Here is a 26,968-nt window from a genome sequence, read left to right on the forward strand (position 1 = left end):
AAAATAAAGGCAAATATTTTTAATGTTTATGTGAAAACTTAAAAGTTTAAAGAAGTAAGTGATGGTTCTAATGTAGAAAAGTGAACATATAGACATTTTCTGCCTTTTTGTTCTCGTCTCCCTGAGCTACGTTCCATGTTGTTTGTGTTGATCCTGGCATCATGTGCGTCACAATAAGCATCCATGTGAAACACAACAGTGGAACCAATGTTTAGCAGCAGCGAAATTAAGGAAACGAAGCTTTGATTCAGGAAAACTGTGATCAAATATTTGTTTTAATTGATTCAAGTTGATTAATCAATTAATCATTTCAGCTCTAATGATATGTTAACATCTTATCCACAACTACCTCAACTTTTTGACAACTTTATTTTCAGACTCAGTATTTTATTGCTAATTAATTACTTGTTGGATTTCAAGTAGAAAATTCGGATTTGTCTTTTTTTGTACCATTTAGCTTTTCTTTTAATCAGTATTTTACTAAATCACCAAGGGAAAACCTCCTAATTTTTGGTTTGATTCTATGAGTGTTCAGTGTTGAAATCTGATTTATTTTTAGTCGAAACGCTGAAAAATTGAAAATGACACTGGTTCAATGTTGGTGGAACAGGACTATAGAATTTAATATTCAGAATTATGTTTTTAATATTGTGTAATCGTGTGAAAAGAGGACACACTGTGTTTTTATGACCATGTCTCCATGTGCATGAATAATTGATTCATAGATGAGTAAAAACAGCAAGCACAAGCCACATCTTTTTAAAGAGTTGACTAATTTTTGTGTTGAGTGAGAAATTTATGTTTTACATCACAGAATGTGGAACTAATGTATATGACACTGTTTCTGTCTGAGTGCTGCACATGTTCAATGAATCTGAAATAATATCAAAACAATTAAATGATATGTCTGTGGCTCACCCACTCCTTGGTTTGGTATTATTATTATTATTATTATTATTATTATTATTATTATTATTATTATTGTTGTTGTTGTTGTTGTTGTTGTTGTTGTTATCACTCGATTATTTGACCTAAAAGTAATTAAAATGATGATTCCTATTTTCTGTACAGCTCAGAAGTTACTTATCTCCACTGCGAAGAAACATTATCATCACCTATCACATCTGTTTGGACCAGATTTAACATCCTCTTAAACTAAAAGGACTAACATTAACAAACTAAACACTGACTCTAACAAGACCTTTTTACATCATGCAGCTTTAAATTGGTTTCAGCCCCCAACTTCACCAATAGATGTGACTAAATATCACACACTGAAAATGGTCCCTCCTGTTTTAAATCAATTTTGATCTGCTGTCCTTCCTTGAAATTTTGTGTTGGTCTGTGCTGTCATCAGTACGTTTCTCATTCAAGTTTCTCAACTTTTTACTCAATGTTTTAATGTCCTAAGTAGTACATCTTATACCATGTTTAATTGTGCTCTCTCTCTCTGTTGCAATTATTTCTATTATCACTTATACTTATTATTACTTCTGTTCTTATAAATGCATGTGTGTGTGTGTATAATACATATTACATAAATACAATTACTTATATATTTTAATTATTATTATTTATTACTACAAGTACTTCTATTGTGCGATTGCCTGTTTTCCCTACTTTTTTTTGTAGTTATAGTTATTACTTTCTTTTCCTTTTTATCTTGTTATTCGTCATATATGTGTACATTTATTGTTGTGCTGCTACTGCAACATTAATTTCCCGATCACTCTGCACTCACTCTGATCAGTAAAATTCAGTCTAATCTAATCTAATCTAATCTAATCTAATCTAATCTAATCTAATCTAATCTAATCTAATCTAATTTATACATGCTTTATACTTGTTGTACTTTACAGAGGAATTTTGATTTTGAACTTTTCAGGGGCCACATTCAGCCCAATTTTTGTTTCTAATCATTGATCCTACATTTTCTTTAAAAAGAATCAACTTACATATCTGGTTCAAATTTGTATGTAAATGGTTCCTCGTTAAGAAAAAAAAAAAGCCTTCTAATCATCATTTAAAGTTCTCACTGCTGCAATAACAGTCAGTCAGAGAATATGCACTTTTAAAGTCATGTTTGAATGGTATAAAAAATGTTAAATTCCTCTCTGTGTCTGTTAGATTTCACTTGGTGTCCTGTTGTCTCTGTTAAATCCCGGTGGCTGAAAACAGGGCGCTACTGTGAGGCAGCTGAAGGACTCTCCTCATGGCCCAGACTCCAATGAGATCCATCCACTCTGGCATCCTGTGGACCGGCCAGTGTGTGTGAATAGGCATTAAAAAGAGCTAGTTTATGAGCCGATTGTCTTACTGATCATTTAACTTGGACCTAGAGAATGCTAAAGAAAGGGGCGGGGGGATGGGGGTTGGGGTGAAAAATATAGCACACACCATCCAAAAGCCAAGTGGCTTAATCCTGTATGGAAATGGTAATGAGAAAAAAGGAGGACTAACTTGGTCTGTGTGCTCTCTCCTATCCAGGATGGGATCTAGGCCTCTCTAGTGGGGCTTCTCCAGGATACATAAGAAGAGGCTTTGTGCTCCAATCTAGTAAGCCAGAAATACAGCTTTTGAACCATGTGCATTGAAAGAAAGAGAGAAATGGAGAGGGAGTTTGGGGGAGAGTGAATGACTGAGTGAAGGGGAGGGGGTTTGAGGACTTTAAAGGTGTTAGTGTCAAATGCAAAGGGTGTAATACATTCTGAATCCAAGGTTTGTATGTGTGTGTTTTTTCTGTGTGTATCCTTGTATGTGTGTGCATCGGTCACACACTGAGGCTGATATCAAGTACCTCTTTAAGCCAAAGGTGCTTCACGCTTTGTTTCATTCAGCCTGACTGTGAATGAAGGGTGGGAAGGAAAAGAGTGGCGCGAAAAAAAGGGGAATGTGGAAAATGCAGCACACCACCTGGTTGTGTACAGAGATTGCAGTCAACTACGTGACAAGTGAGAACCCACAGAGTGTGTGCAAGTCATTCTCACCATATTCGCTATGATTTTTGCACTCTCTATGTACATTTTCATAATATAAATAGATTTTTTTCTTTGTATTTGTAGTCAATTACATTATCATCCCCACATCCTCAAGAGAACCAAAGTAAACAGCGCTTGGAAATACACTTAGTCAGCTGAGAAAACACAGTGTTATATTGTTCTCTGTTTAGTTGAGTGCTTAGTAGCAAACAAAACAGCATCTGTGGTGAAGCTCTAGTTTTACGGAAGGTTAAGAAGAAGGATCAGAGGGCCAAGTGGCTTCCAGCAAAAAACAAAAGAGCATGATTGCAAAAACTTTTCCAGCTCAAAGTGGGTTTGCTGTGAACTCACGCATAAAATCGGACTTTGGTGACGAATCTGACAGGACTCGACAAGAATGATTGGCCCCTCCTTAAACTGAACTCGTGAAGCAACCACCCCCACCCCCCCAAAGGGCAGCCGTGAATGGAGATTAGAGATGGTGGCGCTAAAGGTCCGTCGCTGTGGGATGATGTAAATCAGCCTCTGTGATCCTCTCCGGTGTTCCTCCTCATTCCCAAACAGCTAATCCACTTAAGTATCACAGGCTTCTCAGCTCTCCACCCAAACCCATTTGGGCAGATCACAATAATTAGTTTTCGTCCTCTGTGTGTAATAAAACAACAATAACAGTCATTAAAACATTGTTAATTTACAGAAGGTAATGAATGTCTTGTCCATACACTGTAATCTCTTCCTAATTAGATTATTATTGAACAATCTAAACACCCTCTTCTCCTTTTCCTATTGAAAAGGCCTGTTGATAAGGAGTCTGTGAATGGGATTAGGCGGCCTGCACTTCCTGTCCCACCGTGGTGGTCATTTACACTTATTTAAAGGAACGTTAAAGCTGGAATATGCAACATTTTCCCCTGAAAACATCAATTGTAAATATTTTTCCCGATTTATGTACTTATGTAATATAAAATATTCCCAGTATTGTTTAAGTCAGTAATTTTCATGATGTTGCTTCCTGCATTGGTGATATTTCATTAGAATGGAATGACTTAACACTTTAATACAGACATTTTAACCCATAAAACCCCAGTGCTCCTCTTATGGCAGTTCCTAAATAATTTTTTCTCTCTATTTAACCTTTCCTAAGTGGTTTATCATCATTTATTATAATATTACCCTTTGTAGTTTGCAATTTTTCCAGTGAAAATCAAGTATTTTCCTGTATTTATTTTGCTGAACATGTAGATGTTCATAAAAGCTCAGGTTAAAGTTGAGGGCTCAGTTTTTTGTGTCTATCTATCTATCTATCTATCTATCTATCTATCTATCTATCTATCTATCTATCTATCTATCTATCTATCTATCTATCTATCTATCTATCTATCTATCTATCTATCTACGTCTGTCTGTCTAGCTGATTATGTTATTGGTTTTGAAAATAAATCTACTGTAAATAAATGTGTGTCTCCATTTGCAATTTTATTTGGAGTATTATATTGCCAGAAATTGCTCACTATTAATTGTATTCTTCTTGAGCATTTTCTCTTGGTTTTCCCTTTTGGATCCACTTTGGTGTGGGCGGTAGGTGTCCCTGCTGAATTATAAAGCATTGCTAAATGCATGGAATCCCTGATGTGATGCTGTTTCAACATTGCAGACTGCCACAGTTGCCTCGTAACACTTACTACTTACTTTTTAAGGAAAAACAAGGGGTCAAGAACAATAAGGAAATGGCAATAAATTAAAACATTTTATGGGTTCAATCTGACAAAGAAATCAGTGGCTGTCCCTCGTCCAGTCTGCAGACGTACAGAATCCACGTCCTGGGGCCGTTTCACTCAACCACTTGCTGTTTCCATTTCCTGACAGCTGTCAGCAAAGCGTACAATTGAAGGGTAGAGGGGTCACCCTGCCACCAAACCTATGACACCCACAGTGTGACGCCTCAGTAGCAGCGCCCCACCTAATCAGAGGAGCGCTTTGTTTTCCGAGGAGTACCCTAGGAAGACAATGGCATCGGCGCAATGAGGGGATTCATCTGTGTGGAAAGTTCCGAGTTGTTGCCGTGGAACCATGGTGGAAACCTGACCCCTTCATCCAGTTCACTGTGTCTTGTACCAATACTGGTTCTGTCCTCTTGATGCCAAAAGCTCTGGTCACATCAGGCCTGTGTGTTTGTTGTTCCAGCCTCATCTTTGCTCATACCGAGAGGGAAGTTCACACACACCCAGATCTCTTTTCAGTGCTCCTATCCCACCCAAATCATGAGAGAAATCACAGCCCCATAGTGATGTTGTGCAACAGTGGGCCTCATAAGCCGAGGGGAAATCGCTCCCTTCATTGTTTCTTTCCTCCTTTTACCAATAGTTGGAGTGCTTTTACAACTAGTAATCCTGGTGGCCTTATATTAATGGCAAACACAGCTTAAACTTTCAGCAGTGGCTGTATAATTGGTTGGCCCCTTTGGAGTATTTTGCACCGGGCATTCTAGGAGCCATATATCAGTACCCTGTCCACAAGCCAAGACAGATGGACTCTCGTTTGGAGCACGTTCAGAATTTTGTGTTTTTGTGTTAAATTCCCAAAAGGAATAAGTTAAGGGCTTCCACTGATGCCAAAACCTCCCAGCTACAACAATAACATCTGCGGTTTGGATTAGAGACGTTGGTGATATCACCCTTTTAGTAATATGCCTGCATTATAACAATCTTACAGCCAGGCCTTATTGTCTGTGAAGTTTATGGGGGCACGGGATCCAACACAAATGATGATCTACGCTACAGGACATGGTTAAAGTTCTTTGGCAGTGGCTGATGTATTAATTCATATATTTATTCTACTTATTGGCCTTGCATTTTTTTTTCTGACACTGATAACTTTCCTAAGACAATTCAAATATTTTTCTGAGGTGAAAAAGTCATTTTGTCAGATTAGTTTGTTCTGTATATTCATGTTTCCATACACTTTGAGCTCATTGAGCAGCGTTTATTGGTTACTATTCTTCAACTTACTGCACATTTCAGAAAAGAAAATTTCCTGCAGCTTGTTGGAATGTTGTGCTTTTTAATCTAATTTTGTAGCCAGTCTACCATATTCAGTAGGCTGTAGTTAAGGCATGAACATCCTTCCTGGCAAATCCATTCAGACACCTCTAATGCAAGTTCTGAAGACTCAGGATGTATTTCAGGACACATTCCTATCTGATTGCACAGGATGCGTTCGGTGGTGGTCTGAGATACATTTGTCAACATCTCTTAGTGGTTTGAACAGGAATGTGTTCTGGGATTCAGCTGATGTGCACTGTGGAGTTTACTAGTGCTGAAAAATTAGAATGTCTGATATTTTCAAGCAGATCACATAGATGTCAAATGGTTAATAGTTGTGGTGTTGCCTGAACTCACCTGAAGCACACACTGCCTTTGCCACTTTACTCCATGAGGAAATGGTGCATCCACAGTTCACATAATCCAGCAGGAATTCATAAACATGTTTTAAACCCAATCAGAGAAAGAAAACAATTAGGATGCTCAAAGTTGTCAGGATGTCAGTTTATATTCTGAGTAATAGGCAGAAAATAATCCATCTTGATAACTGTTGCTAGTCGTTTTCAAGAAGTGCAGTGAATGGAATTTTCAAAGAAACAAAGAACAACCTGTTCAGTTTTAAATGAATGCAGGTGCTATGTTTAAATGTTTTAAATGAGCTTTTTTCTTATTTATGCATGAAGCAGGGAAATCAGATCTGATCAGAGGGGATTTTTCTGGACACGTGGTGATGCTTTCTAATGCCAGGTGAATAGATGCTTCTTATTTTCTCAGTACAGATATCCCTATGTTTACAGTTTTGTGCTCATGCATTCAGATTTTCTTACTATGAACGTCAGTGTGCAGACTGAGAAATTCTTGTCAATGTCAGATGCTTTGTTCATCTACTGGAAGGGGAATGCTGTTCTTTATTGGTGTCTTTGTTGTTCCCAACCACATTTATGTTTTACTCTCACAATCAGATGAGTTCAGCTCCTTAGCCCTTTACCGACCTGCTAGAGCCTAATGGACTATGAACTGGTTAAACTACATGTTTTTTTGTTTTTGTTTTTTAAATCTCTTATAACTTTGAAAAGCATCACGCTTTTTTCATCCAAATCAACTGTTATGATTTGCCCACAACTACAACTATTTATTCGTACATTTAGCTAACTCTGTTATTATTTATGTTAGCTTACACTGTTATCATAACCCTTTATAGCATTTACTTATAGTATTTTCTACTGTGGTTCCCATTCATTTGCAGAGTTATTTTTATTGAGATACTCGTTGGTGGAGGAAAAATAAATATCAATAAATAAATAGCAATAATGTGTAGTATGTGAATTCATTTTAATGATTTAAACAGCAGAGGTTGTGAATGTTGATCTCAAGAAAGCCATATGAAATGACAATACTGAAAGGGTAAAGTTGTGTAAAAAATGATTAAAAAAAAAAAAGAAAAACAACATTAGAATAGTGTAAAAGATACAAAAAGACAAAGAAAATCACATAAAAAGACACTTTCAGAGACTGTGTTTTCACAGTGGAGGAGTCAATAATAATCATGACATGTTTTTGTAAGTTTGGGTCCTGATTTCTCTTCTCTCAAACTGAAAAAAATCTGGGAACCACAGTGATATTAGGTTAACAGACCATTCATTCATTCATTCATTCATTCATTCATTCATCTTCTGAACCCGCTTCATCCTCACTCCTCACTGGGGGTGCTGGTCCTGGAGCCTATCCCACCTACCTGTGGGTGAAGCCAGTTCATCACAGGACCAACATATAGAGACATAGAACCAATCACTCTGACATTTACACCTATGGGCAATTGTTTTTTTGGTTATCAGACCACTTCAAGTTTATTTTTTTATGCTGAAAAACTTTTAGTATGTAATGCAAATAAGATGAAATATATGTACTGGAATGTGTATTGTTCTTTACATTATGTTAAGTTGGGGAAATTGCTTTTTAAAAATGTTTGAGGAACAGTACTGGAGCTGAGGTATCAATACCAGTATCAATAACCCTGTCCAGCCTTACCAGTGTTGCAGTGTTTTGAAAACAATGAATTGTACTGATTTAAAAGGAGGGAAAAAAAGAACTAAAAATATAATTTCAGCTATGGATCATCCTCATTTTTTTTAAACACAACTTTATTTCAGATGAATTAATTTTCACTTCTATTAGGCTGCTCAATAGCCAAACATTTATCAATACTTTTCATTACAGCCATCTACAATGCAATGCAAAAAATGTAACCAAAATTAAAAAAACACAAAACAAAAAAAGCCAAAAGTAAAAACCACAAAAGCCACACAGTTTCACATGTCATTAAATATATTCATTTGTGATAAACATAATATATTAGTATTACAAGACATTACACACCCATTTGCAATGGACACTGCTAAACAACATTTACAAGCAGATGTATAAACATGAGTGGAAAGTTATTCCAATGGGATATTTGTCAGAGAGGAGAAGTCTGGTAATGTGTACCAGTCTGTAAACGCCTATAAAGTAAATGTGAATGTGGTGTTTTCATGTTCTGTTTCATACAGTATGATGCACAAGTAAAGAGGTGCACCTGTGTATCTATGCATGTGTACATGTGTGTGTTTAGGTGTGTCTCTGTATTAATGTGCAGTGTGTTTTTGTGTAAACTCAGTCTCTTTATGTGATGTCCTGTGTGCACATACTCAGGTAAACATGAGAAGTTTATCTGTCATTCATTTATTTGTCTTTCCCTTAATTAAGCCTCTAATATTTAAAACTCTGGTTAAGTTCACATGGACATAGATCTAGTTAATGTTTAACAAGTAAAAAAAAGTAATACCATACAACTATATAACATGTAGACAGTTGGTCATGCCTTTGTGTCGAGTACCAGGTCTTCAGTATGAACTCCAGTCCTCAAAAAGTTGCTTTGAGGTGATGAACTCACTGTACAATAAACAACTGTGATATTTAATCACTCCACAGGTATTTTTTCCCCACAACATTGAGTACTGTATACAAATAAAATGTTTACATAATTCACAATTGTTGTTAGCTATCAGTCAGCTACAGTAAACAGTGAGCATGCATTATGTCAGTGGTACTGGATGAGGATTGCTTGATAGGTCAAAAGTCTTTTCTGGTGAAGAGTTGTTCATACTGTAGATAAAGCAATCACTTCATCAGTTATGTCAAAATGGGATGTCCAACTTCATCCTTTATTAGAGCATAAACGCTAGTCTGAGTCATTTGTAGCTTTGACGAATTTGTCCATACATCATTCTACATGGAGCAGTCATCGGTGACACAAGCAGGGTCTGAACTTTACAGCTTTTTTTGCATCATATATATGATACACTATGGGATTTTCTTCTTTTTTTGGGATGCCACTCTAAAAACATGAACATATCTCATATGTTCTAAAACTTTTGACTAGTAAATAAGTGCATGGTTGACATGTCTATTCTACATCTACCTGATGCTACGGCATCATCTACTCAAAAAAGTCTACGTATGCACATATGGTTTACATTGCAGAGGTCACAACCACAACATATTATTGATATATCAGTAAGAGCTAATCGAAGACGTTCTTGTAATGAGAAGTGTGATCATTATAGAAAATGAAGGATCTGTATGGCATTTTGTTTCACTGAGGTAACACTCGCATATGAGCAGGGAGTTCTCTGGGAAAATGGTACAGATTGGTTTTACACTTAAAGGTTCAGTGTGTGATATTTACTGACAGCTGGTTGATGATTGCAACCATTCCCACACACTCATCTGTGGTGGCTGCACAAAACATGGAAGTCCTACATTACAGCCAGTATTTGTTTTGTCTGTTCTTAAGGGGTTATTAACTCTGGTCCACACACTAATACCACCCATTTGGAGTTGCTGTAGAAACATGGTGGTGCAACATGGTGGATTCCATCAATGGGGACCCACTCCCTCTGTAGACATCAATGACCCATTCTAAAGCCACAAAAACTATTCTTATTTTCATGTAATTATGAAAGAATGAAAATATGATGATGAATATTATATTCCGTTTCTTCACTTGGATCCACCTAAATCCACCTACACCTTCACATTGGACCTTTAACCTTTGAACATCCACCCTTTTCCTGAAATCCTTAAGTTAACAAGTGTAAGGTTCATATTATGTATTAGATATAATTGGGGGAGAACACCTTATAGTTTCTATATTTAACATGAAAGATAACCCAAACTACTCAGCTCAAATGTAACTCTAGCCCTCGTTTAGTTTTGGGTTCTGTGAAGAAAGTAACATATTAAGAGGTTGAAAAGTTGATTCTTGTTCATTGAATCCCTCATTCCCAAACAAATAATAAACCAGGATTCTCTGAAATACAGAAAGGTGATACAGTAGATGCAATGTTCCCGAAAATAACTAAGAAAAGGAGTTCCAAATAAAATGGCAAAGTCAGAATGTGACATATCTGTAACATTAGGTGCAAACTCTGCAATTACAAAACAAACCTTGAAAGACAAACAGAACAACTGTAGAATGAACTCCTTCACAAAAGTTCCTAAAAAACACTAATCTCTTCGCTCCAACTCAGAGCAGCAGCACTCAGTCTTTCCCCTACTTGTCGCCTCTATCTTAAATTCTTCCAGTTTATGTATTTTTTCATTCATTCCCTCCTCTTCCCCGCACTCAGTTCTTTATTCCATTATTTCACACCCACCTCTCCCACATAACCCCCCCTCCTTTCTCCTCTCCTGCTACTTTTAGCACTTTCCTCTCTTGTCACGCTGTTGGAACTTCCTGAGCCGACGTCCCCACAGGTCCTTCCAGGGGATGAGCAGGCTTCCCTTGTCTGCCACCACGCCGCTCTGCCCAGGGGAGTCGTCATCTGTACCCAGGAGCAGGTATTTCCTCCCGGGTTTGATCTTGGGGCATTTGCAGGCCACGTCCTTGGCACGCACCCATAACAGCTGGTCCCCGCGGCGGATGCGATGCTCACCTTGTTTGTAGACAGAAATGATGTTGACGGTGAACTTCCACCACTCGCCGGCTTTGTCTCCTTTCAGGACGTGGACTTGGACAGCTGGTAGAGGACAAGAGAAAGCCTTCACTGAGTAATATGGACAAATTATTCACTTTATAACACCCTCCTGCTGCTGTCTAAACATGAATCACAAATTGCTGACTTTGTTGAGTGCTGTCCCAGGTCCGTCCCCTCACCCCTGACCTTTGACCTTTCCTTGTTGTGCTCATGAACATACTCCGTATTACTGCAACAGTTGCCATAGCATTCCTGGTGTGAACACAAAGGCTGCTGGCATAGAACTCCCGAAAGCACACTTCTCTGTCACTATCCTATCAGAATAAAATGTTGCACTCGTAGATATAACCTCATGCCCCTCTATAGCAAAACACATGTTTTTCTGTGATTTCAACTCTCATTTACACATTTCAGGTAGAAAAACTTGGATTTTTAAGAACACTTTCTAAAGTAGAGATGTTTAACACTGGTTTGTCTGAAAAGTTTGAAAAAATGTATGGCATCACACCCTATTTGTGCATATCCATCGTGTGAACTGAACCTGAAACCCAAAAACAAGTGTATAAATGAGTGTATGACCTGCAGTAGATTGAGGTCCACATGGATACTTTTGGAAAACAGACCTGGCCGACGTTATTGCAAAATGCATAAAGATCCAGTGCTACTTTTGTGGCAGTTCCCATATAAATATTTCTCTATTTTTAACCTTTCTTAAGTAAAAGTCAGGTAGTTTCCTATGTTTAATTACTGATCATGTATATGTCCATTAAATATTGGATTAAAGTTGAAGGTTATTATATCAAAAATATAGAAAACTGAAGAAAAGTGACATTTGCAGTAAAATATAACATTAACTGAACATAAACCAAGTGTCTCCATCCACTGTCATTTATCAAACTCCATGGGTTTTACTGGTAAATCCATTTTGAAGAAAACGGTTTCCATGTTCACTATGGAGCCTTTGAACGTCCAAATGGCTCTTTCTGATGACCCTGAAAAGATGACAAACTGTATTTTACACCAATTATTTTCATGTATTGATAGAATTAGTGGATCAACAGGTATTAAACATTTTAGATCAAAAGATGATTTTGGTTGCTAGTGGACATTTGGGTCTTTATGGGTTAATGTGAAAAATATACTTTGATCACCTGAACAACACTTTAATAGTGAACTTGTTGCTGCTCACTGTCATGACAGATTCAAAACTCTGCGTCATTCAGTATTATCCAGTTTGTAGTTATTTTTGTGTTGCTGTGTGAGATATGTTGATATGAACAGAAGAAGAAGGAGCATCTGCTACTCCTTTGCCTTTCCACAATATAGAGGAGGTAGGTGTTGGTGGGGGAACAACGAAAGTCCAGGAGTTTTTCAGGTTCTCATTGTGACTTCTGCTGATTTTAAAGTTTAGGGAATAAAATTGCTTTGGTTAGAGTTTGGACTGGATTGTGGTTTGGATTAGAGTCCAAATGAAAAGGATAATAATGCTATTTACTTTTGCGCATTTGCATATTTCTTGTAAGGGGAAATAACCACAACTTGAAGGTGAAGCCAACGTGGAAGCATCTTCTGTACCACTAAGGGCTGCTGGATGCTTGGCTCCAGAAAGGCCTGGTTCCCATACACTTACAATGAAGTTTGTCTGGAAATACTAAGCCAACACATTTTTTTCACAAGTCATTCTTGTCTTATTTGCTTCATTTGCACCCATAATAGGTGTTCTAGTGGATGTTTTGTAAATTATTGCTCTGTTAACAAGGGTTTAGGGCTCACAGAGACAGATGCCTGTGATGAGTCACTTGGATGTTTGGTCCATTTCCATATCCATCCATCCATCCCCATATCCATCCATCCATCCATCCATCCATCCATCCATCCATCCATCCATCCATCCATATCTATCTATCTATCTATCTATCTATCTATCTATCTATCTATCTATCTATCTATCTATCTATCTATCTATCTATCTATCTATCTATCTATCTATCTATCTATCTATCTATCTATCTATCTATCTATCTATCTATCTATCTATCCACAAAACAACCTTTTATATTTTCAAGTTAGAAAATTAGAGAGCTGTTATAACTGAAATGCTGGCGATAAATAGTGGAGACATTAGTAAACTTAAGTTTTGCCTTAATTCACATGTTTGCAGAGTATTTCCTCATTTAAACCCTGCTATCCTTCTCTAACTTGAACCAAATCAGCACCAAAACCCAACCATAAAAAGTTTAATAATGTAGTTATTGTTAATTACATTGCTGCTTCTTTTGAAAAACAAACAAAATGCATTGTCTATAAACAATTTCAATTTACGTTCATGATCAACATTATTGCAACTTGCAAATTACTTTAATTATCATCATTAATTCATCTCTCCGAAGAAAACGTAGTGTGGGCAATGTTACGTTTATAACAATTACATATGAACATAATTTCTCGGATATATGGGAAAACACTTTTTTTCTGCCCCGATGGATTGACTGGGATTAAGGAAAGAGGTGGATAATAGTTTTATTTTGGGGAGGAAAAAAGAGAAATACCACATCTGTTAACAATATAACTTCTGAACAAATCAGTTCAAATTGGTCTATCAGGCGTTAAGCTGGAATCTGAACATCTGAACATTGACAACCTCAGGCTAAATCATTGTGAACCTGGTAACTATTGGGACACCACTTGTAACAGATATTTTCAAACCAGGAAATGAGTAAAGTTCCCCTGGCCTGCATGGGTCTCCATCACACTGAGCCATTATTACTTCATCGCTCTGATTGCAACAAGAGGCAAACAGCTCAACAGCATCACAATGGTGCTTTGCAGTGGGGCTTTAAGTGCTTTACAACATGGATTTAGCAAGGAATGCATTATTAATGTTTAAGTGTGAGCATCTTACAAATGTGCAAATTCATCTGATGTAGAGCGTAATGGGAAACACAGCATGCACATAATAAAACCAGCCCACTCACCAGAAAAATGTTTCCAAATATATAACCGCGGATATGAATCATCTCAACATTTATTAACCAAAAATACATGTCATATCAATATTTCTCAGTGAGTTTGTGTCAATATTATGCTTTAACCAACCTAGTTACTGGCCATTTCAGCATATCCGGATGGAGAATAATTATACACATGAGAAAAGACATGCTTTGTTGAACTAATGTGAAGGAAACAGGGACACAAATCTCTCTGAGAGTTGAACTCAAGGGTGCAGCCCTGACTTTTATAGGGGTATTTATTGTGGGATTTATTTCTTTCATTACCTACTTTTTAACCATATTTATTTATTATGTTGGCATATTTTATATCAATTTGACTAAAATGCCATTCTTTCATTTGAAGGAAGAGGGAAATCCTGTTGTATTGATGTCAACACACATACTGATGCTTAGACACATTTGCATTTAACGTACGATGACTGGTTAAAGCAGTTTGTGTCCAAAGGCTATTATTTATACTAGATCCTTGTGCTATGTACTGCGTTCCCTGTTGATGATAAAATACTCCAGATGATTGAGTTTACATTTACCCCTTTGAATATGAGAATACTGTGACAGGAAATGCTGGGACTTAAAGAACTGATGTTTCACTACTGATCCACACACTTCTAACAAGATTGTTTTGGTGGATATTAGGAAACCAGGTTTGGTTTGGAAATTGATAAAATATATTTTCACTTCGCTAATTTTTCTGTATTAAACCAAACCCTGGTATCTTGCCTTAACCCTAACAAAGTGCCAAGTATGCAGAGATATACATATAGAAATGTAAATATGAAAGATATCAGTGTTTGTAGAAATGTAGAATGACAAGATGTTATTCTGTTGACTGGCTTGACAAGTCCAATGTAAATCTCTGAGTTTACCATAATTTCAATGTAAAAAAAAAAACAAGAAAGAAATGTTGGCCTTTTTCTGGTTTCTCTTGCTGAGTCTGATCAGTTTCAGTGGTCATCAGTCGTGCCTTAATGCTGCCAAGAATGAATAGAACCAGCGAATGAGGTGTTCAGCAGTAAGTGAGGTGTTCAAGTGTGTATGTGTGTGCGTCAGTGCACAGTGTGAGCAAATCGCACACAATTTCTGAAGAAAGAAGGTTTGTTGTGCTGAGTAGAGCGAGCTCTCACAGCCCTGCCATTCATTGCAGCCCTCTCCTTCATCCAGACACATAAAGGGTGTGTGTGGGGGGGTATGGGGGGGGGCACTATTTGTCTTCCCAGCCACAGAAAAACTTCCAGGAGAGTCGGGATGTGCTCCGACCTCATGAGCTATCCGGGTTCTGCTCCCAGAGCTCCATCCAACTTCCATAGCGTGAGAATCAAGCGGAGACGGCACTGAGCATCTCTCAGTGATCGGCTGCCGTGAAGTCGACTTGGTTACAGCATCCACAGACTCTCTGTCAGTGTTGCTTTTGTTTTTCCTCTCTCAAGTATGTTTGCAGTGTATTTAAATGCACACAAATGCACACACACATACACACCTTTTGCCACTTAGTTTGAGCTAAATAGACACCAGAGAAAGAATGAATGCTAAGGTCAGAGAATCTGTTACAAAATAGTTCATGAGCACTTCTGACAGAGAAAAACAGCAGCTTGGAAGAGGAAGAGATAAGTGTAAAATGGTCTTGCATTTGCTCAATAGCTGCCAACCAAATCTCCTTCAAAGCCAAACTTCCCACTGGGTTCATCGTCTTTAGGCAGTGTGCTGCGGCTTGACACTGCATGCCACCAACAAGCAAGGCTAATGAAATTAGAGCTTGCTTAATTACAGCGCTGAGGCCCCTGTCCCCTCAGGTTATCAGCCGAGTGAATGATCAGGGACCTGTTACCCTTGGGTGAGCGCAGAGGGGTGGCCAAGGAGGCTGGGAGGCCCTGCCTTTGAGCACTATCCCGGAGCGTCTGTAAACACGCGGCCCTTTGATTCATTGTCCTCCCGGTGGCAGGGAGAGGGAGGGTACGTGTGTGCAGAGGAGGGTGTCAGGCGAGAATATAATCCCTTTGTGTCCGCCGTCTCCGTAGCTACGGCAGCGATGAAAAACAAAAATTGAATAAACAAAACATATTTCTTTCTCTCCAGGGTGGCAATCCGTCACCGTCTGCCTAATTTACCACCTGTTTGTGCCCTGTGGAATGCTCAGTGCAGGCAACTGTGTTTAAACAGAGGGCCCCTTCCCGTGACCCCCGGGGGCCGGCCTTGCCGCTCACACACGGGGTTCGTAGCCCCCCGAGAACAGAGACAGACACTAAAGCCCCACAAAAGCAAAGGGGACAGGCCTGAGAAATGAATTAGACCGAAGCAAAGGGAGTGCTAAGCAGTGATGTCTGCCTCAGCACTGTTCACGGAGGATCATCTGCTTCCAGACGTTTTAGGGGAACTTCAGAGAAAACCAACAGGAACCGCCCGCCTGAAAGAGCCTGAGTGATTTATAGATGCCGGGCCTGTCTCAGCTCTAATGATTAAGATTTAAATCAATAGAAATATGAATAATGGCTACATTTGGCCTCCAAGCAAAACAGAACAAATGGTCTGAATTACTGTCTGTTCAACTGTAACTACAATTTTTCTGGACAATTTTCAGTTGGATGTGGATTAAAGTATGCTAAGATGTTTTTCTAACAGACCGGTGAGGCTTCATTGATGATGACTTTGACTGAGAGACAGCTTAGTCATCACTGAAGTCTGTCAACATTAGGGGGTGTATCACCTCTATATGGAGGTTATGTGATCATTCCTATCAGTCTGTCTATCAGCAAGATTAGGCAAAAAGTACAGCCCTGATACTCATGAAATTTGGTGGAAGGGGTGGGGATAGGCCTGGGATAAAGCCCACTTAAGTTTGGAGCAGATTTAAATAAAATAGAAAGACAGTTGTTTTTCTACTTTTGTTAACAATAGAAAGGCTCGGACTAACGTAGTACCTTTAATGGTATCAGTCAGTTAAAATAATGATAAATAACCAGTGACAAAACTGACAAAAAGTAAAGAAAGTAAACTAAAGTAAATGTACAGTAAATAAAATGTAAGTCACAATGTGAGGTTTATTTGTTGAGTTAGAAGAGTGGATGACTGGCTTTAGTGGAAATTTTGAGCCTAAAACTAAAATTTCTGTATGAAAAAGTCTAAAAACAACTAGAACGATGTTATATAGTATATTCGGTTGACTTGTCTACTCGTTAAATGTTACCAAAAATGATAAAATTCAGAGAAATCTACAATTTTACAATATCACTAACTTGCAGATCTACCACTTCCACCAGATGCCATTTCAGAGAATAAATGGTGCATTTCACAAACATTTGATACAGTATATGAACAAGTTGAGAAAACCATCAACCTTTCTCATTTTGATACCTTTATCTGAAAAAAGTTCTACGTTGCATCATGATAATAATAATAATAATAATAATAATAATAATAATAATAATAACAATAATAATAACAATAATAATAATAACTAGAAGCACTCGGAGAGCGCAGACCTCCGCCAAGGCTGATCAGTGGCCCCCCCGTGGGCCCCCCCCAAGGAGGTTATGTTTTTGCCAGGGTTTGTTTGTTTGTTTGTCTGTCTGTTTGTCTGTCCGTTAGTGTGCAACATAACTCAAAAAGTTATAGACAGATTTTGATGAAATTTTCAGGGTTTGTTGGAAATGGGCCCCCCCGTGGGCCCCCCCACCCCCGGTCACCACCAAAATTTAATCATTTCTTCCTTATCCCATTTCCAACAAACCCTGAAAATTTCATCCAAATCTGTCCATAACTTTTTGAGTTATGTTGCACACTAACGGACAGACAAACAGACAAACAAACAAACAAACAAACCTTGGCAAAAACATAACCTCCTTGGCGGAGGTAATAATAATAATAATACATCGGTTTTATATAGCGCTTTTCTAAGTACTCAAAGACGCTTGATAGTGAATCTGCACCACTAAGAGTAATGTGAATCAAACTTCAACACATTAACTCCTCTATAAACATGATTTTTGCCCGAGTAATGTCAAATTTTTATTCAACATCACCTCCCATTGCCCCACTCTACTCCTGTTACCTACATACAGACCTACTGCTGAAGCTGATATTCACAGAATTATTACATTACTGGGTGCATCAGGGGTGACAGGGTTAAACTAACACTGGGAAACTGGCATCAACATAACTGGTTTAAAAGCGACATTTTGTTGTACAATAGATCCCCACTGTCTTTTTAGTGGGCACAAAACTCGTAAAGGCTATGAAAGTGGATGAGCTTGATAGGTTTATTTCATCTCAGTAGCTGTGGAGATCTGCTCTGTGGTTCACAGATGTGGATGCACAGTAAATCCATCATCATGTGGGTGAATTTAGCTACACACTGGAGTAGTGTAACAAAAACATGTCTTTCTCTGTTATACCTGATAGTCTCCTAGATTGGAATTAGAACTATCACAGTCTGCCACTGATTTATTTTGGTTTTCATTACAGACAGTGACACCCATATTGTTGCAACAGTCTTTGTAGGATTCTGATGGTACCAACATTTCAACATCATCAGCATCTACAGCAGAAATATGATATTCATATACTTGGCACTACTTTAATAGTGTTACAGCTGCACCACAATTGAATTCATTGACAACATAATGTAATTGTGGTGTGTTTTGGCTTCCTTTATCAGTTTGGGATTTGCTCTTAAACACCTAGAAGTTTGTCCAAATGCTTCAGGCTGACTGGGCAGGATGAAATGTTGTTATGGTGTGAACTTATGCGGTCTGTTCCTTTTCAACAGATTTTCCAGGGTCTACAGGGATGCCATTAGACCTTTACTTTTAACATCCACTCTGTTCATGTTTAGGGTTAGAAATGCATGTAAAGCATGCCATAAGAACGGAAACATGTTCTTGTTTCTGTGTTTAACATACATCAGAAAGGCTACCAATACTCAAGGGGCAAGGATCTCAGCTCCAACATGATGCCAATACAGAAGTATGTTAAAGTTGTAATGGTGACTGTAATTGGATCAAAAAATCCATAGACTTACACTAACTCCTCAGTTATTACTAGGACTCACTCTGGTCCAACCTTTTAATTTAGAACCTCTAATAACTGATCTGGTGATCCATCTTCACATTTCTTCTTCATTAATCCGTTTAATACAAGTTTTGATGTCTGTTGTGCAAGGTTATTGTTAACAAAAACTACCGAAATGACAAAAACTAGAATTGAATAAACATTTTCGTTAACCGAAATAAATAAAAACTATAATTAAAGAAAAAAACAATAACTAACTGAAATTGTATTGTGTGCTCACAAAAATAACTAAAACGTATAAAAATTATGGATAAAATTCCCTTCGTTTTTGTCTTTGTCAATGTCGGATTGATACGAAATCAATTTATTTCACTCTAGCAATTTTAGCTAGTGGCACCATACGACACTTCACGGTCCGTCACTCATGGTCACTTGTGGTTTACAGTCATCTTCTGGTCCCCACTCTACCTGGAAACATGGAGACTAAAGTTGGGAGAAAGCAGCAGAGTCCTGTGTGGGATTTATTTGAATACGATGGAGAAGAGAAGAGATACAACAAAATTAAAATTAATACTAAAACTAAACTAAAACTAAGCATTTAGAAAAAATGAAAACTAATAAAAACGGGCAAACCTGCTCTAAAAATGAATTAAAACTAACTGAATTAGTGGGAAAAAAAAGTCAAAACTAACTAAAACTTAACTACAATGAAAAATCCAAAATTACTATAACCTTGCTGTTGTGTTAGGCTTTAACTGACAGGTCTGTATGACAGCGACTCACCTTCTGTGTTGGACATTGGGTTTATTCAAGTTACAGTTTATTTAATAAATTACATTTTGTTCCTGACAGACAGCTCCACTGTATTTGTGATTAATAGGTTCCATTAACAAAAGTGTGAATTTAGTTTGTTACCCAGTGCTTGGTGAAGTGCCACTGCATCAGGATGCTAGCTTATAGCATTAGCTCACCTCTGACCCTTGGACTCCTGTAGCTCCTCCTCTTTTGTCCAAATATGGTCACCTCTGGCTCCAAAAACCCAACAGCCAAGTCGCACACTACTGGCTACAACAAGGCAGTTCAGAAATTGATGGAGGTCCTTCTTCCAGTAATTATATATGGTCTCTGGTCAGACTACATTAGTGGATGTTGATTAATTATTCCAAAAGTGTATTTTATGTTTATCTGAATAATGCATACTGTAGTGAGGGAGAAACTGACAGAATGAGGGGTAAAAACTGGATGTACTGCAGAAAACTACCCTGTTTCCATAACTGAACCTTCAAACTGTTCCAATCTAACAGTAATTTCTGAGAATTTGCGCTCATCAACTGAGGCTTTAATTAACACGTCAACAGTTGCTTGACAGCAGAAAATGGAAGATATGTCAGTGAAAACACCTGCACTGTTCGATAAAAATCAGTTTAGTCAGCAAATGTGCCATTGCAAATGACAGAATGTTGGCTGACAGTCGTCCATTGTACAAAAAAAAAAAAAAAAAATGAAAGACAGAGAAAAAGAAAAAAAGCTGTTTTTTCTGTCCACACTTCAACATTATCCACTCTGATGAATGTTTTGAAAGCTCTGTCTTCAGGGTTTGGAATCATCCTAATGTGTGTGTTCTCAGATTAATCTGTGTTAGTGGACATGGCCTGAGGCTTTGTAAGCGATCCAGGGAGAGCAGCAGCACCATGGTGTGGATTGGCCACATTCTGGGTTTGATTAATTGAGACATTTGACCTCTTGACTGCTGGCTGACATCAGGCAGCACACATTCCTGCACACTGGCCTCACTCACCGTAATCTTTTTTACAGTATTTCTTCATGGTGATCTTCATTTTTCCCTTGGATGCTTTACAGTGAGATTCACAGTCTGAGGGAACAGAGATGAGAGAGTAAAAGTGAGACATGTTTTTTTCTTACAGACAGAAATCTGTGATTTAATTTAATACAGTACTTGTTCTTTGCACGAGTAGTTTGATTAGGCAGATATTGAACAATTTACTCCACTGTGTCTTTTTGGCTCTTTTACTTACTTCTAAGATGCAGATTTTATACAGTATATAGTATATACAACATAACAAGCCTTTAAAACACAACACATGATGAAACCAGTTGTTTCCAAGTTTTTTATCTTGTTGTTTGTGGTCTCTTTTTTGCTTTCATTTTTTTAAATTAAACTTGTATACATGTGGGACTACAAGTTGACATGGTACTGGTAAATTACATGTTTGTATTCATAAGTAACAGGCCAAAAAAGAAAGAAAAACAGAGCAGGATAAATAACTATCCATAATATATAGCCATTTGCATTTGATCTCCCCAAATCTAATTGAAGGTTATAGGTGCTGATGATGATGAGAGAAGATATCAATTACAATCAGATTTTCAATGTTTTTCAGCAAGATGTCAGGTAGAAAGTCCCTCAGTGCCCCCTTTTTCCTGATTCTTTCAGCAAAACATTGCAGTAAATTTAGTTTTGTGACCTCAGAGGATGAACCGAGTTTTCTTCAGTCATTCTCCTACATGTGAATTTCTTTCGTCTTCTGACATGTTACCAAAAGCAGTATCTGAGTGATCTGAGTTGTTAACAGCTTCAATAAATGGATTTTTCCCTCTAAACTTTTCACAGGGCTTCATTTCAATGAATGTTCAAATTATTCAATGTCACCAAATATCAAAGATTTCAGGAAAAAGATCTAAAAACTAAAAACAGATTTATGTAACAGTATGTATTTTTTTCTCCTTTCTTCTCCTATTTATCATGTGATGAGTCTTCAGCTTTATCTGGTGTCTCTGGATATAAAACTGAATACAAAGCAGCTCCAATAGTAACATGTTACAAAAACACTGACACTTATGTAGCTTTATAATCCGTCTGGTATCATATATAAATAATATATCTGGGAGACGGACCAAACCAGTACTTTACTAATTCTCTACTTATTTTACTATATTCCGTTGCTAAGACTTACAGTATGTACTTCATTTCATGCAGGACTTTAATTACTTGTATTGCTGTATTGCATTTTTACCTAAATGTGCACGATGGATATGTCCTTGTGTATATGTGAATTTTATGTTTTTTATTTAATTACCTCCGCCAAGGAGGTTATGTTTTTGCCAGGGTTTGTTTGTTTGTTTGTTTGTTTGTTTGTTTGTCTGTTTGTCTGTTTGTTTGTTTGTCTGTCCGTTAGTGTGCAACATAACTCAAAAAGTTATGGACAGATTTGGATGAAATTTTCAGGGTTTGTTGGAAATGGGATAAGGAAGAAATGATTAAATTTTGGTGGTGATCGGGGGTGGGGGGGCCCACGGGGGGGGCCACGTTTGTCTGTCCGTTAGTGTGCAACATAACTCAAAAAGTTATGGACAGATTTGGATGAAATTTTCAGGGTTTGTTGGAAATGGGATAAGGAAGAAATGATTAAATTTTGGTGGTGATCGGGGGTGGGGGGGCCCACGGGGGGGGGGGCCACTGATCAGCCTTGGCGGAGGTCTGCGCTCTCCGAGTGCTTCTAGTTTGTTTTGTGCTGGGAGGCAGTCATTTGTCATTTCTGAGCTAATATCTATTTTGGTTGCCCATAACAACCACAATGCACTGATTTCTATGCAGAGGATATGAATCAGATTTTCTGCATAAATCGTAATACTTGCTTTCCATTCTTCAGTGACATTCTGCTACATAATGTTAGCTGAATATTTGCAAATCTTATATAGAGCACCCTCAGTAAGTGATCTGAATACTTCTTTCCCCACTGTTGATTTATAGAGCGTCCATGTTTTAGTATCATTACGTCAGCCACCAGCTGGACACGCTGTACATGCATTAATTTACACCCCCAGGGTGTCAAAGATGCCTTCAAAGTGCCGCTATGGAACAGATTTCAAGCTTACACAGATCCTCCTGTGTCTGTCAACACACTCCTGTTTTACTCCTCCCAACTTTTCCACTCCAGCCGACTCCCTCGTCAGTGTCCTGGCATGCATTGTGCAAGCTCTAGGGATGACGGAGGTCACTGGCACAAAAAAAAGGGTCACAGAGGGAAAATTAGCTGGTGACCCTGGTGGAAATTACCAGGGATGCCATGCAACGATGAAGCCACGAGGGGCAAGAGAGTGAAACACTTACTGAGGATAAATATTCTGTGGCCCCCAGAGAAGAGCTCAGTGGAGAGGAGAACAGAGCGTCAAGAGGAGCTCACAGACTTATGATTAATGTCATATGGCTGCCGTGGTAACCCTTTACACCAGTGTACATGTGTGAAGATTTTACAGCTGGCTGTTGGTGTTGTGTGCTGTCATGGTGCCAGGTACCTTTTGTAATGAGGGAGCTGGTGGTGGGACAAGAGGCCAAACTGAAAATTGAAATCATTTGTTTCTTCCACTTTCCACTGACTGACACAAATTGGAACCAGATCATCTCCTAGTATCGCCCTCCTACCATCCACCCCCCCCCCCCACTCTGACTCTGCCTGAGCAATAAGCCTTATGCTCTTTCTGGGGTGGGGGGGTGGGAAAGCTGGGCTGGGCAGTCTGAAGAGAATGGAGGGGGCAGTTGAGAGAGAGAGGGGACCTTTCAGCTTGCCTGAATATGGACAAACTTCATTATTTCTTCCAGCCCTCTGTCCAGTCTTCCCCTTTCTTCCCCATTATACTCTGTGTGAATGAGGTTGCCTGGGTAATGATGGAGGAAGAAAAAAAACGCCCCTCTCCTCCTTCTCGAAAAGAAAAAAAGAAAAAAAAAAGAGAGCGGTTTGGGATGTGGGATGAGGATCGAATTCATGTATGTAGAGAAAGCATTTCTGGTGAAATGCCTGGCTGCTGCTTTCTGGGGTGGCGGGAGAAATAAGAAAAGGGGAAATCCCAAAGTAAATGAATTTGACGAGTCCATATCGGCATGCCTGATTTCCATGTAAATGAAGTGGCGAGGGCGGGGGCCTCTTTATCTCCTGCTGGCCCCTGGGGGCCTTCATCATACCTCCCTTTGATAGCTGACGTTGCCCATTAGCCCCTTAGCCCAATTGCCGTGCTGGGCCATTACACCCACAGCTCTCATTAAGGTCCAATCTCCTGCTGCGAGGACAAACGCCCCCTTTGTGTGTCTCTGCAGCAGTGCCATGCTCATTCTGCGGGGTCCCTGGGGACCACACCACTCCTAATTTGGAGGGTGGTGTCTGTGTGGAGTTTCTGACAGGAGTCCAAACCCCACACAGCCCGGGCAGCCACTATAGTAGGAAGTGGGACTCACAACAAAGCTCAATGAAGTCAGTGGCGCCACTCTCGTCAGTCGTTGCTCAAAAGGCAGTGATACACAGGACAGTGATCGATGATCACAGCCCATTCACACACTCCTCTGTTATCATAAAAACAAGTCAGATGGCATCTCCTGGTCAAGTACATTTACAAAGAGTGGTTATTGCTCCTTTATACTGTTAACGGACAAAGCTACTGCTGAACCAGTACACCAGCATTCATTCACTGAACACTAGCAATTTTATATCTGCAGCATAGTTAATGCAACAACTGTAATACCTCAAAAATTAAAGAGATTATGTGATATTGCTTCACACCACAAGTTCTGTTTTAACTCCACCACACTTTGCACAGTAAGAATCCTTTTAATGTATCCAGATTCCTTCAAATGTGGTATAATTTTGTTGGACCCTACAAAATTATACCACATAAAACAAGTCAAAGCATTCTTTGTATAAATGCGGAGGTGGCTAAAGTACACACATTCTTTGGAAGCATTGAACTAACTTCTTTGCTCAGGCAAAAGTGAAAAAGTACAGGCTCTGAAATGTACGCAAAACCTAAAAGTAAAATGGACATATTTCCACTGGCTGTCTCTGTGGAAACCTAAGTTAAGTTATGAATAAAGTTATTAAACTTTTACAACTTCTTGTGTCTTGTCACATCTTGTACTTTGGTTTCATCTTGTTCCATTTGACAGGACACTGTGATTTCTACGCTATTATTCCATGCATTTAGGTTGAAATCCATCCTGATGTTGCAAAAATTCACAATGATGCAAAAAAAATAATTTAAATAACTGTATTAAATCTAAACTAAAAGACCTCTTTTGAAAATGTAATGGGCAGAAATTATAGACATTTGTGTTAAAAACAATCTGCAAAAGTTAAAAGTTGTCAAAAATAAATGTGTAAAGTACAATTTCCTCTTCTCGAGTACAGTAATGAAGTATTTGTACTTAGTTACTTACCATTTCTGAATGTTTTTATGTGTTTTTATGTGTTTTCCTGACAAAAGAATATTCTGACCATGTAAAGAAAAACAAAAAAAAAAAAAAAAAAAAAAAAACAGAATCTTATAAAAATATTGTCATACAGATATTTGGTATTACCACCCAGCATTAGACAAACCCCAGTGGTGTCCTAAGGCTGCAGGTAAACGCTGCTGTGGCTCATTGTCTGGTGTCAGCAGCCCAACATGGACACCCTTGTCAGAGCACATGAACAATAGCGCCGGGCAGAGCCTCAACTGCCAGTGCAGCCAGCCTTGATTGAAATACAAACTGGTGCAAATGAAGCATGTAATCTGATTAGGGCTGAAACCCGTGGGGAGGCTGCAGGGCAGGCTGGGAATACAGGCAGCGGGGCTGTGGGGAGCACCCACAAAATATCTGGACTTTACATCAGGAGCAGAGCTGAGGAATGAGACCATGCTGGGGTGGAGTGTGGACGGAGAAACACACATGTATATGTATTTGGACTAAAGGACATGGCAAAGTATTCAATCATTCACTTAAAAGTACTAATAGTACACTGTGAAAACACTCTACAAGTAAAGGTCCTGCATTTAAAACCTTAAATAAAATCTAAATGGAAATGACTAGGAGGCAGAAACTGGCTGAAGACGTTTTGCCTGATTCAGTTGCATATTAATGATTTTATGCTGAACATTTGGTCATTTTCTTTTTCATGATTCAGTAACTTATTTATCGTCATGTAATTTATATGAGTTGTGTGATGTATGCTGTTTTCCTCTATAATCTTGTCAAAACCCTGTAAACATAATTTTCGACCTCAGGGAGCCCCTCTTGGTTAAGTCAAACATTTTAAATACATAAATAAATATTATCAACAAAATGAACATAAATTATGTAAAAAGTAGTCTGTGTAGTAAAATGGTCCCTGTTAGTGTTTTAACTGTTATATATTAGATTTTTTGATGAGTTTTTCTGCTGAATTCATGTGCACATTGACTTTTACTGCTTAAGATCTTTAAGGTTGAATTTATTTTAACAACTTTATAAACTGTTCCTGGTTTAATCTAGAGTAACACATCAGATTCTATAAGATCGTCATATGTTTGTAGCATCAGTGTTCTGGGAGAAACATGTATCTCTAAGACATCAATTTTCACAATCTCAGAAAAACAGGCCTTTTGGAACCATGTGATGATGTACAGTATTTATCAACCAGTGTCTTCAGTTTAGAGTCTTCTAATAACTGGTATTTTCCCAGTAAACATATGGCGAGTCTTCATATATGATAAATGAGAAAGATTACAAAACTCCACAATAAAGTGAAGTCGATGGGTAGTTGTGACTAGTTTGAGTGGGTGATAATTAAGATACAGAAAAGTAGGTAACCAATTAAAATGAAGACTTCCATTATTACCTATTCTGTAAAACTGTTCCTGTGGAGGTTGGTACCAGTGACACTAGTTCAGTGTTTTTCAACCTTGGGGTCAGGACCCCATGTGGGGTCACCTGGAATTCAAATGGGGTGGCCTGAAATTTCTAGTAATTGATAAACATCTTTTTATCAATTACTAATAAAAAATATAGGGTGAGTTGACAATCGCAATACATAAAAGACATGACAAACTGTGAAGCTGAAACTGAAGCACTGTGGTACTGTTCATTTTTCAAATGTTCATTGTGGCCG

At 38.3% G+C, this 26,968-nt stretch overlaps 1 protein-coding gene across 1 annotated transcript in view; it reads right to left on the bottom strand.

Moving 5' to 3' along the window:
• Positions 1–8,221: 8,221 nt before the first annotated feature.
• ntn1b (netrin 1b) overlaps positions 8,222–26,968 on the bottom strand; it is a 64,310-nt gene continuing 45,563 nt past the window's right edge. Inside the window, exons 6-7 of the mRNA XM_030140156.1 lie at positions 20,851–20,925; positions 8,222–11,079 (exon numbers count right to left, since the gene is read on the bottom strand). Coding sequence (XP_029996016.1) covers positions 10,760–11,079; positions 20,851–20,925 — 395 coding nt within the window. The 3' untranslated portion in view covers positions 8,222–10,759. The remainder of the gene's footprint in view (positions 11,080–20,850; positions 20,926–26,968) is intronic.

The sequence above is a fragment of the Sphaeramia orbicularis genome, chromosome 8 (assembly GCF_902148855.1).
Source record: "Sphaeramia orbicularis chromosome 8, fSphaOr1.1, whole genome shotgun sequence".
Taxonomy (NCBI): domain Eukaryota; kingdom Metazoa; phylum Chordata; class Actinopteri; order Kurtiformes; family Apogonidae; genus Sphaeramia; species Sphaeramia orbicularis.